General features: G+C 52.5%; 2 protein-coding genes across 7 annotated transcripts; both read right to left on the bottom strand.

Annotated features, from left to right (window-relative positions):
• Positions 1-662: 662 nt before the first annotated feature.
• Positions 663-5,222, bottom strand: Hoxb7 (homeobox B7). 2 transcript variants are annotated; one of them, XM_030245592.1, is made up of 3 exons: positions 5,182-5,222; positions 3,699-5,014; positions 663-1,449 (listed from the first exon to the last, which is right to left on the bottom strand). In XM_030245592.1, exons 2-3 carry the CDS (start codon positions 4,096-4,098, stop codon positions 1,196-1,198), a joined length of 654 nt encoding a protein of 217 aa, XP_030101452.1. In that variant the 5' UTR covers positions 4,099-5,014; positions 5,182-5,222; the 3' UTR covers positions 663-1,195. The 2 variants fall into 2 exon arrangements, with proteins under 2 accessions (XP_030101452.1, NP_034590.2); NM_010460.2 differs by lacking the exon at positions 5,182-5,222 and having other exon boundaries at positions 3,699-4,180.
• A 278-nt stretch (positions 5,223-5,500) lies between these two features.
• On the bottom strand, positions 5,501-11,425 carry Hoxb8 (homeobox B8). Of its 5 annotated transcripts, none has more exons than XM_017314295.2 (4): positions 11,182-11,425; positions 11,012-11,074; positions 7,440-8,431; positions 5,507-6,663 (listed from the first exon to the last, which is right to left on the bottom strand). In XM_017314295.2, the coding sequence occupies exons 3-4, from the start codon at positions 7,861-7,863 to the stop codon at positions 6,356-6,358; spliced, it is 732 nt and encodes a 243-aa protein (XP_017169784.1). In that variant the 5' UTR covers positions 7,864-8,431; positions 11,012-11,074; positions 11,182-11,425; the 3' UTR covers positions 5,507-6,355. The 5 variants fall into 5 exon arrangements, with proteins under 5 accessions (NP_034591.1, XP_017169784.1, XP_011247060.1 ...); XM_011248758.3 differs by having other exon boundaries at positions 5,507-6,660; XM_017314296.2 differs by having other exon boundaries at positions 11,012-11,071.
• Positions 11,426-11,659: the final 234 nt, after the last annotated feature.

The following is an 11,659-nucleotide window of genomic DNA, read 5'->3' as shown; positions in this document are numbered from 1 at the left end:
CACTAGACTCAGATTTCATAGTCTCAGTTAAAGGCCTGGATAGGAGAAGGTGTTTGTAAAACTGGAAGCTTTTAAACTGGGGAGGGGAGGGAGTTGTGTTTTGGGCCTGTGTGACGGAACATATGGTCTCATGGATGTATTTACTTAGGGGCAAATGTGACTCTCTGTTTATTATCCAATGTGTGAGTGTACATTGGTGTCTGTGAGTGACTGTGAACATGTGTTTACTTGTGAGTGTGTGTGTGTGTGTGTGTGTGTGTGTGTGTGTGTGTGTGTGTGTGTTCTGGGCATGGAGCCGGGGACTGTGTGAAAGCCTGGATGTGTATGATTATCTGTATGACTATATGAATGTCTGTGTTTATTTGTGACTGTAACCGTGTATGCACTTGTGTGCTGTCAGCTTGTAAATATGGGAATTGTGTGTTTTTGGTGAAAGTATAAAGAAAGTGTGTGCGTGTGTGTGTGTGTGTGTGTGTGTGTGTGTGTGTGTGTGTGATGTTGGGGTTCACTAGCTGGCAGTCTCTATAGCAGAGGCATCTGGAAAATAAAAGCAAACCCAGCACCGACAGAAAAAGACCAGCAGAGGGGCTCTGGGACACTCGCCCACTACCAACCCTTACACCTCCCCCAGCCAGAGGGAGACAGAAAACACAGCGTGTCTGTTGATATTTAATCCTGTTTTATTTTCCATCCTTCAGATATACAGAAAGAGGCTCGTGAATAGGACCTAGAAACAGCAGCCAAAATGCACCAGACGCAGAAGCTAGTGGATCCTCAGGGCTCCATACAACCCCTCTAGTACTGCTACTGGGAAGTATGGGGTAGGTAAGGAACCGCACTAATCTGTTCATCTGGAACCACAGTTCACAAAGACAGCTTCAAAGAGGGCTTACAAAACAGCAAGATTTTACAAAGACCTTACTAGCAACATAGAAAAGGGGAGGCACATTCCAGAAAGCCACAGAACAGGTAGATAATGTCCTTCCGATACTGTACAAAAACAGACAACACACTTTCCCATAGGTAGTATATTTTTTTACAGTGTTAAGAAACCCAAATTTCACCCTTCTCTTTCCTTATTATTTTTAGACCTCTTCATTTAAATAGTTTGCCCCTTTATTTGAGTTTCATGCTTCAGTTCCCATAATTGGGTTCTCCCTCTCTTCGCTTTCCTCCTCTTGGCTTTCTCTGTCCCTCACTCTTCCTCCTCCTCCTCCGCTTCCGCCTTGTCCTGGCCGGTGGTTCCCGGTCCTGAGGTTTTGTTCTCCTTTTTCCACTTCATGCGCCGGTTCTGAAACCAGATCTTGATCTGTCTTTCGGTGAGGCAGAGCGTGTGCGCGATCTCGATGCGCCTCCGCCGAGTCAGGTAGCGATTGTAGTGAAATTCTTTCTCCAGCTCCAGGGTCTGGTAGCGCGTGTAGGTCTGGCGGCCTCGCTTTCGGTCAGGCCCTACACACAGGATTAGAGAGAGAGAGAGAGAGAGAGAGAGAGAGAGAGAGAGAGAGAGAGAGAGAGAGAGAGAGAGAGAGAGACTGTGTGAAAAACACCAACAGAATTCTGACCCCCTTCCTAGGTGGTTACCTTGCTGGAACTACATTAATCCCCTTTCACTACTAGGTGCAGAAAACATTTTCTTTTCTTTGTGTGTGTGTGTGTGTGTGTGTGTGTGTGTGAGAGAGAGAGAGAGAGAGAGAGAGAGAGAGAGAGAGAGAGAGAGTGTGTGTGTGTCCATAAGAGTTGTTCTGTTTTTCAAGCTGGGTCATGCTATGGAGCCTCTGGCTGGTTTCACACTAGCAGCCATCCTCCTGATTCAGCCCCAAGTACTAAGTGCTGGGTTCCCAGGCCAGCCCCAGCACACCAGGTAGTCCTGTCATCCATGAAGGGTGGTTTTGCTCTGCCAGGAGCTTCTGAAAACCAGGTAGTTCTCAGCTGCTGGCTCCCTGAGACTCTATTCCAAAGGGGCTAACACAGAAAGAGAGCAAATTCTGTCATCAGTCACTCTCTAAGGTCAGGGGCACCAAGTCTACCCTTTCCCCATTCAGGTGGCCTTTGAGGTACAGGGCTCTGGAAACCATATTAGTGTCCCTAGAGTGGGGCTCCAGGCCTAGTCTGAGAAGAACAGAAATAAAAGGAGCCATAGGCCCAGTCCCCACCCAAACTTGTTGTGGAATGGGGAAGAGACAAGGACATTATTTCCTTGGACCTTGGCATTAGTAGACTGACAGAACTTGGCTCTGATGATTCCTTCCCAGTAAGTATCAAGCAAGGTCTGACTACTGCCTGCCTTCCTGCACATGAAACCTACTTGTCTGAAGCAATATTTGGGCCTCCAGGACTGCAAGGAAGAAAAGAATGACCAGAGTCTACGAGAGAGAGCAAGGTGAAGATTCCTATGGTGGGGCAAAAGGGTATCTGAGAACTCCCAGCATAGGCTCAGAACCCCAAGGAGACTGGGGAGATGCTGGTATCCGCCCTCTTGGGAAGGAGACAGGAGAGGGGAGAGAGGCTAAGGACCTTAATTTCAAGTCAGCTATAAGCCAAGCTGAAATATTTACGAGGTGGGGGGGGGGAGGGACTTTGATAAACCAACTGGAAGGTCAGTTCAATTACAGGGTAGGTAACAGGAACCGTGAAGAACAATAGTCAAGAAATGGTTTCCTCGTGGCCCCCAAGCCCATGAGTATAGGAGTCTCTGGCCCGGTTGGGTCTTCTGAGCCTTGGAGTTGGCTCCCAAGCCCACCTGCCTCGGGGAAATGTAAAAGGTGTGCGAGGAAGCTGTGAAGGAGACCTGAGGGAAGAAAACCTATGGTTCTTAAAGCATCGTGCACTCCCTAAATCTTGATTTGGTTCTGAAGAGTCCTAGCCCTCCCCAAGAGGAGAGTCATCTTTCTGGAGTGATACCACCAAACTTGGCTGTTCCTCAGGGGCCCACAGAGCCCTTGGAAAGACACCTGGAAAAAAAAAATAACAAACAACCTATGCTCTCCTGGGGAGCTGACGGGCCTTCTAAGTCCATCAGGAGGTGGGGGTCAGTAGACTCATCGCTCTGGGTCTCAGACTAACTCCTTCACCACTCTTTGACTCTGTGTCCCTGTCTGGGTCCTCATCTCTTCTGTTTCCTCTCCCCCATCCCACCAGGCCTCTAGAGCCCACCTCTAATTGTCCTGATGGGAATAATGGGGGAGCGGGGTTGGCTAGAAAGGAAGGGGGAGGGGAGAATCGCTTAGCGCCATGGCCCCCTCCTCCATATCTTGCCCAAGCTAGGGCTGGGGGGACACACCCAGAACTGAGCTCTCAGGCAGGGAAGGGGGGAGAGAGAAGAGAAAGACCCTAATGGCTATTCTCTGCAAACCCCAGCCTTTCTAGGCAAGACAAACGGCCTCGTCTCCAGCCCGTGCCGGCGCTGCTGATAAATATTTAAAGCTAAAAGGCCGGGAGGAAGGGTTGGGGGCGGGCTGGGGGCTTTGAGCTCTGTGGCGTCGGCAAAAAGAGATCCGCTAGGGCCTGAGAGCACTGAGCAAAACTGGGAGTGGGGGTGGCGCGCGTGGTCCCAGCCCAGACTTAAACGGCGTGGCAATGGCCGATCTGCAGCCGGGAATAACCTGGACACAGAGAAGGGTGCCCTGGCCGGAAGGGAGCCCTTCTGGGGACCGTGGCCCGGACACTGCGGCTCGGGACCGCTCAGAGCGCGGCTTTACCTGAGCTTCGCATCCAGGGGTAGATCCGGAAGTTACTCTCGGCCGCCAAGTCCGAGTCCCTCTGCTCCTTGGCGCCAGCCGCCTTGGCGGGGTCGCCCGGACACACCCCGGAGAGGTTCTGCTCAAAGGGCGCGCAGTGCATGTTGAAGGAACTCGGTTCGAGCCCGTAGCCGGCCGCATAGACGCCAGCCGCGCTCTGGCCCGCCATGGCCCCCCCGCCGGAGTACAGACCCTGCACCGAGGCGGAGAAAGGAGCGCCCGGACCTGCTCCATAGCCCGGGCGCTGGGGGTTGGAAGCAAAGGCGCAAGAAGTTTGTTCGGGGAAGGCTCCTGGAGCGAAAACCGAACTTGCGGCTGGATATTTAGAAAATAAAGCATTCGCATAATACAATGAACTCATAATTTGGCCGGATGATTTGTAGTCGGGGACGTTTTAGTGTCGGTTTTACGAGATTCCTTGATATATTACAGAATTAGAGTCCAGATTTACACCAAAAGGACCCCCTTTTTCCTCTTCTGACCACGTGACCCCGGCCCACGTGATATCCCCTCGGCCAATGGTATGACGGCCTCCCGGAGGCTCCCAGTAATGTGGAAAAAATTGTGTGGCGTTGGATTTATAAAATATGATCAATAATGAATGGGAAGGCCGAGCTCTGCGGATTGGGGCTGGGGGCTTAAGGGCCGCTGTCGACCCCCGCGGGCTGGAGGCAGCTTGCAGGCGAGATTTGGGGAAGAAGGAATTGAGTGGAAGAGAAAATAAATAACCTCTGAGGGAACCGTGTTGTCATCCCCCACCCATTTCCCCCAGCCGGTTACAGAGCGAGAGAGACGCAGGGATTGAATGTTCGCAACTTGGTGGGTGGGTGCTGGCCGAATATTTATTAATTTGGGTTAATTCATCCGAGCTGCTGCTCTTCTCCCAAGAGGAGGCGAGCCTGGCCTCCCGGTTGTCTTAGTGCCCCAGTTGTAGTAACTAGATGTGACCAAGGCGTCCCTAAGGCAGAGATCCAACCCAATAAGGCGTTGGACGCTGAGATTTCTGATGACAATAAAAAGATATACAAAATTTAAAAAGAATGGAATGGGGGCTGGGAGAAAAAGGAAGGGAGGAAGGAGGCTTGGGTCCGGCTCGCTGCTTTCCCGGTTCCGGAAGGCGGATGCCTCACTCACTGGAGCGTGGCTGCCAGGAAGGCAGAAGCAACGAAGGAAGGAAGGCTGCGGCAAGCCGAGGCCTAGAAACTGGGAGAAAGTGACGACGTCCCAGAGAGGGGAGGTAGGGAGGAACCGCTTCCCTCTGCTCCTGTTTCCCCAACCTGAGTCCAAGGAAAAAATGGAAATAGAAACTCAGAAGTCTTGCGCTGCATCTTTCTCACCCCCCCGTACCCCCCCCCCCAAACACACACACACACACACACACACACACACACACACACACACACACACGGAAACAAAGAGAAAAGCGGCGGGGGACACTAGCCACCAGCCTGGGTAGATCTCTTCCCAAGAGCGGCCTGGGCGCTGGAGTCTCCCTGGTCCTTCAGCCTCAGAATGCAAGGGGAGGGGGTTTCTCTTGGCTCCCCTCCCTCGATCCTCTCTCCTCCAATCACGTTCAGCCGCCTCCCTCACCCCCTGCGCCCCTGGGCCCAGGGACTCGCACCACCTGCTTCCAGCCCCCGCCCCCGCCCCCTCCTCTCAGCGACCTAGCCTAGGCCAGCCCAGGAGCCTGCTGACCAGCTCCCCCCCACCCCCAGCCCTGCAAGGCGCCTAGGAGCGAATGAGGAGCGGCGGCCCGGGCCAGTCTCGGGTTCTCGCTTGTAAACTTTATTGTAACTCTTCCGCCCTTTTCAGGCGCAGACAACAGAACAAAGTATAGAGGAACAACAAAATATATAATTAGCCCTCCCTCCCCCCCATAAAGCAATTCACAGATACAGGATACATTCTCTTCACAGTAAACCTAAGAACACTTTTAACAATGCTCACAGCGCGCATGCTAACTAAAGTAATCTCTTTTGAGAAACACTTAAGACAAAATTGTCAAACCAAAGGGGGTGGGGGTGGGGGGACAGGAGGAAAAGAGAGAAGCAAGAGAGAAAGCCAGCTAGGGAGGGCAGCGGGGAGAGGGGGTTGCGAGGAAAGATGGGGACGCGGTGAGAGAAAGAGAGCGAGAGAAAGAGAGAAAGTGAGCGGGAGACAGAAAGAATTACGGCGTGAATAGGCAGTTTCATGTTGTTGGGAAAACTTAGCAGAAATCGGTACCTCGGTCATTACAAAGAAGCACGTTCAAAGGAAACAGACCATTGCACAAGGAGGCTTTTTTACATGGGGCGGGGGCGAGGGGGTTCTGCCAGGCCGCAGTCGATCACCCTCGCAGGACGAGGGAGTCCTTGCTTAAAATCCTTTTCTTTTTTTCCCCCCGGACCCCCAAGAGAAGGGAAGGAGATCCACGGTAGCTCACACACAGAAGCTATTACGAGATACTACCACTAGCGGGGACTGGCGCGGCGGGGGACGCTGCTGTGGGAGGCCCAGCTCCTGGCTCCGCTCGCGGGGCCGGAGCTCTCGGAGGCGGGGGGCGGGCGGCGGCGGCGTGGTCGCGGGGGGGACCGGCGGACGTGCGGGCTAGTCCGGGCCCGAGCAGTCCCAGCTGGAGCCTACTTCTTGTCACCCTTCTGCGCATCGCCCTGCTCGGCGGTCTCTGGTGCCCGCTCCAGCTTCTCTTTCTCCAGCTCCTCCTGCTCGCATTTACTGCTGGGAAACTTGTCTTTGTTGTTCTCCTTTTTCCACTTCATTCTCCGATTCTGGAACCAGATTTTGACCTGTCTCTCTGTCAGTCCCAGCGCGTGCGATACCTCGATCCTCCGCTTGCGAGTCAGATAGGGATTAAATAGGAACTCCTTCTCCAGCTCCAGGGTCTGGTAGCGACTGTAGGTCTGGCGGCCTCGCCTGCGTCCGGCGGCTGCTGGGAATGGGGGAAAAGGGCGAGACAGAGGGGAGGGTGGGGGAGGGGGAAGAGACAGAGAAGGTTGGAAGATTCGTGAACCAGCCTAGGAGACCAGGATAATAAGGGCAGGGGACCCTTATGCGGGGGCGGGAGGGGGAGCGCGGAAGACGCGGTCAGCGGGGGGGGGGGCGAGGGGGGACTAGACAGCCCTGAATCTGCAGGGGCCATAAAGGAGGAGCCCCTTCTCTGGTAACTAGAACCAGAATAGGGGGTTCAGATACATTAAAAGTGCCATAAAGTTTAAGAGGGTGGATGTGGAGGGGGGAGTAAGACTAAAAAGCCAGAGTGGGGACCTCGAACCCACCTTGAAAAGCCCCCAGAGCCTCTGCCCCAGAAGAAAAGTTTCTTCAGGGTAATTAAACTATAAAGCAATTGAGAAGTGCAAACGTTGAGCGCCCCCACACCCACCAGTCTTTCTCCACAGCCCCCATAAAACAGTAAAAGGGGAAAGGAGGAGAAGAAGAAAAGTTAAGGAGGGTGAGGGGTTTATGGATTCAGGAAATTCGCTTAGAGACACCCCCCCCTCCTTCAAAGGAAGCAAAAAGAAAAGGGGAAAAAGAAGAAAAGAAAGTGGGACAGAAGGGAGAGGAGGTAGGTGTTTGGAACGGAGCCCACAAGTCCTCTAGGAGCAGAAGATACTCCCGGACTGCCCACCAGCCCTCCCCCCCCCACCGGCATGGGGGCCCCCCTGGCCCCTTCCCACCCTGTCAGGTCCAGGTCGGACGGGAGCTCACCTTGAGGGCGCATCCAGGGAAAGAGCTGTGTGGGCGACGGGCTCTGCTCAGACCCCTCGGCCTCCTCGCCCAGGCCGCTGGCTGCCGCGAGCTTGCAGTCTGCGTACTGCACCAGGTCTGGATCCTGCGCACCGAACAGGCTCTGGCGCTGCAGAGGGTCGTAGCCGTAGAAGTTGCCGGGGTCGCCGTGGCACGCCACGGCGCACGGGTTCTGCTGGTAGGGAGCTGTGGACAGCGACGATGGCCCGTGGTAGAACTCCTGGATTTGCGAAGGGTGCTGGAAGCTGCCGCCGCTGCTGGGACCGTACACCACGGTGGGTCGGCCGCCCAGGTCCTGGGCGAAGCCGCAGTCATAATAATTGGGGCGCAGGGACTCCCCGGTTTTGTATTTGGAGAACAGTGAGTTGACGAAATAAGAGCTCATTTTATTGAATTTTGAGGCGGCGGCGGCGGCGGCGCAGGCTGTAGTTGGGGGCTGTTGGGGAGGGGGTGGGGAGGGGGAAAAGGGAGGGAGAGAGAGAGAAAAAAAAACGCGGATTCGCCGGCTCCTAGTCACCCTCGCCAGGAAAGGAGAGGAAAAGGGAGGAGGGGAAAAAAAAGAAGGAAGGAAGGAAAAGAAAGAAAAGACGAAGAAGATCTCAAAGCCGCCACACTTTTTGTGATTTCCAGGAATAGAAGAGCGAAGCCTGCAAAAGTCTAAGCCTGCATGGCAGCCGCGGCTCGCTCGCCCTCCCCCCACCCCCCACCCCCCAAACAAAAATATACCGCCACTTAAAGAGGTCCTCGCTTTACATTTCGAAGAAGGGATGCCAGTTCATAAACAGTTTTCGGTGATTTACTTCCCTCCAAATGAGTTGTTTCATATTTTGCCCCGTCTTTTCACCATCATTTGCATCCATTAGAGACCCCGCATCCTATTGGCTTCTGGGTACTCCTCCCGGACAGAACGCAGAGCGAGGGTGAGAGCGAGAGAGAGCGAGTGCGAGAGAGAGCTAGAGCGAGAGAGCGCCAGGGAGTGAGGAGAGGGCAGAAAAAAAGGAGGGGAAGAGAAAAAAACACCCAGGGAGAAAGAGGGGGAGAGGGGGGGAGAGGGAGGGGGGAGAGAGAGAGAACGAATACGGATTAAATCTGTTTAACTACCTACATTAATGAGATATCTCTTGCCTCACAACAAATCAAATACCTTCGCAGACCACCCCCAAAGACTGATGTGGGGGAGTCACGGAAAAACACCATACACACACATCCACAACGCTGAGCCTGGCGTAGGCACGCTGTTAATTTCGCGATTTTAACGAGGCAATTGGAGTCTTTCTAAATGTCAGGGTCGCTTCGGAAAAATGTAAAAGAACACGGTTTAATTGCACCGAGTTTTAAAAGGTCCTATAAATGTAATTGGTATTTTAATACAAGTTATCAAATCATACAGCTTCCTCTCCTAAACATATTTTCAAACAAACGAGGTAGTCATATTTAAAGCTTTAATGATCAATTTCCTTATTATTGATAAAGGTTTAACTATCGTGTGGAGGGAATTGGCTGGGTAACCAGCCCCCAAAAAAACGGCTGTAAACTCTTTAACAAACTATAAAACGCAATAAAGCCGGAGTCTGTTGTTGTTTATGCTGCAGCGCATAAAAGCTGTTAGCATTTTACGAGTTCTTTCCTCTACAGCTATAAAACTGCAGCTTCGATCGCCCCCGCCGCCCGACTGAAGCACGGTGGGGGTGACTTAGCTGAAATGAGACCGATTATGGGTTGCTGTGGATTTTTTTTTCCCTTTCGGCACAAACGGTGACTTTCCCCGAGATTTTCTCCCTTGCAGACACACCTGACCCCACTGGCTCTTATGAGACCCCAAACCACCCCGAGATCTGTCCTCACCTAGGTCACGCACATAACTTTCCCTCATTAAGCAAACACGCGAGATTTTCTGTGGAAAGGGAGTCTGAGAGGGCCTGAGAGAGGAAGAAGAAACTTTCTGGTTAATGGGCAGTGCTAAGGTGGAACAAAGTTCTGCAGGCGGCTGCCAATTCTGCCATTTACAGGAGCTTTACCTGCTGGTGGTTGGGGGGAGCTGCAAGAGAAAGGGGGGGGTCTTCTGGAGGTGCTTTGGCCACTTTAGAGGGAAAGGTCCAGTGATATCAAAGGATGATATCTCGTGTGGCTGTAAACCTGTGCCCCGGGCCTTGGCATTCAGAAACCAAGCCCCACTGACACCCAGCTTTCTGGGGCCAACCACCCATTCCTTCTACACACAAGCCTTCCAGGTATAGATAGTGACCTCTTCATCCACACAGCAAAAGAGGTAAGGGTAGTGGAGACTAAGGCTGGGTACCAAGGCCTTGGTTACTGCTGTCTTATGCTCTCCCGTGCCCAACACAAAGGTGTGGGTTTAAAAGGCACCTGTTATTGGTATATGTCCCCATAGCCATTTGACCACCTGCACTAACCTTGGAGTGGAAAAAAACAAGGCCACCAAGGTCTCCATTTCCCCTCTTCTCTTGTTGGGGTGCCTTTAGTTGGACCTCCAGCACCTGAAGATCTGAGGCCTCAAATCCAGAAATGACTGGCTGCCCCACTCCAAGCCCAGGCCCTCCTCTGTGTACCTGGCACATGGCTGGTGGGGGGGGTCAAACCTTAGGGTGGCAGGCAGAACCAATGGTCTCCTGAGGGAACTGACTGGAAAGACAGAGAGAAGGAGAAAGAAACGTCCTAGAACAAAGGCAGAGTCAATTTTACAAATAAATTAAATCTACTGCCCGTTCTCTAAGGTGCTTCTTTTTTTTTTTTTTTTTTTTTTTTTTTTTTTTTTTTGAGGGGTTCCATGAGCCAGAATCTTTGTAAAAATGAAACCACGTTTCCAAAGAAGCTGCACTAAGGGTTTCACTCGGCCTTCTGAAGTACAGTGTATATAGAAAGGAGAGAGAAAAGGAGGGGGCCAGAGAGAGGGAAACTGAAGCAAGCTGTGGGGTTTTGTTTTTCCACACGGATGAGAGGTCGGTGAGGCAAGCTAAAGCAGTGTCAAGTTGTTGCTGAAGTGAACATTTTTATCAAGTGCGGGGGATTTTATGGTCATGATTTGAGGACTCACTGGTGGGATAGAAATTCAATGGCTTGTTCTAAATCATCCCTACACCGTGCCAGAAATTTCTGATGGAAGGAAAATGTTTCTATTATAAGAAAGAAAAAAAAAAACAAGAAAGAGCTCGGAGATCAGTTATAAACACCCAACGGAGGGCAGATTTATTGGAGAAACTCAAGTTGAGAAGACACTCCGCTGGCCTCTTTACACCTGGTCCTGCGGAAAGAGAAGAAGCCACACGGGGTTCTGGGGTCATTTTTGGAGGCTCAGGTTGGAGGCAGGTTCAGGCTGGACTGAGAGGAAAGTGAAGATTGGGAACCAGCCAAAGGGGTTGTAGGCAGTCAGAGGGACAACCTCAGAACGGAAAAGTGCCTGGGTCCAGGCTTCCAGCTGCTCCGTCCCAGAAGGACTGGCTTCCCCGAGGTTTGCCAGAGTAAGGACGCCAAGGGCATAGCCTGGGCGCGCCCGAGGAAGCCGCAGCTCTCACCTGGGAGTCCGGAAGCGTGGAAAAGCCAGAGACTGCTCCCCGTCGCCATGTCTGCCTCTACTGCTGTTAGGAAAAATGCGCAGGGTTTTGACTGAGCCTTCCGAGGAGATTCTGAAGCCTTCCCGCATCCTGCATCCCACATCCCGCATCCCGCATCCTGCATTCCGCACCCCTAGGGAGAGTCTGTCCGAGCCTTGATGACCAGGCACTCGGCCAGCCTAGACCTGCACACATGTAAAGGCTCTGGAGTCGGCGCCCTGGGGCAGTGGCCCCTCTGACTTGGAGCACCACCGAATCTTCACCAAAGCCAGGTCCCCATTTCTCCCAAATTTGGAAATCTCCCAGATTGGCACGTCCGGATTCTCTCTTCAGCAGGTGTGGGCAGCCCGCCTGGGGTAGCTTCCTCTTCAAAAGACCTGCAGGCTCACCAGTCTCACCTGACCCATTGTCCTGCACTTTATTCCTCCCTCGCCCCCACTGCAGGAAAATCTCAGTTTTTCAAATCAATTCGCCTCCTTGATTTGTGCCTATTATTTCTATATTTTTATTATTAACATTATCTCCGGTTCCCACGCATTTCTCGCCCCATCAAACACAGCAACTGGCAAACAGCTTTCTTACTGTGAGAAATTCAGAAAATGAACCATT

Source organism: Mus musculus, chromosome 11 (genome assembly GCF_000001635.26).
Source record: "Mus musculus strain C57BL/6J chromosome 11, GRCm38.p6 C57BL/6J".
In the NCBI taxonomy this organism is placed as follows: Eukaryota; Metazoa; Chordata; class Mammalia; order Rodentia; family Muridae; genus Mus; species Mus musculus.
Note: the sequence above shows the minus strand (reverse complement) of the source record. Positions and strands in the feature narration are given on the sequence as shown.

Coding starts and splice junctions, on each gene's coding strand:
- Hoxb8 (XM_017314295.2), bottom strand. CDS start 7,863: ATGAGCTCTTATTTCGTCAACTCACTGTTCTCCAAATACAAAACCGGG. Junction 6,664..7,439: donor TCCCTGGATGCGCCCTCAAG/GTGAGCTCCCGT, acceptor CCCCATTCCCAG/CAGCCGCCGGACGCAGGCGA.
- Hoxb7 (XM_030245592.1), bottom strand. CDS start 4,098: ATGAGTTCATTGTATTATGCGAATGCTTTATTTTCTAAATATCCAGCC. Junction 1,450..3,698: donor CCCCTGGATGCGAAGCTCAG/GTAAAGCCGCGC, acceptor TCCTGTGTGTAG/GGCCTGACCGAAAGCGAGGC.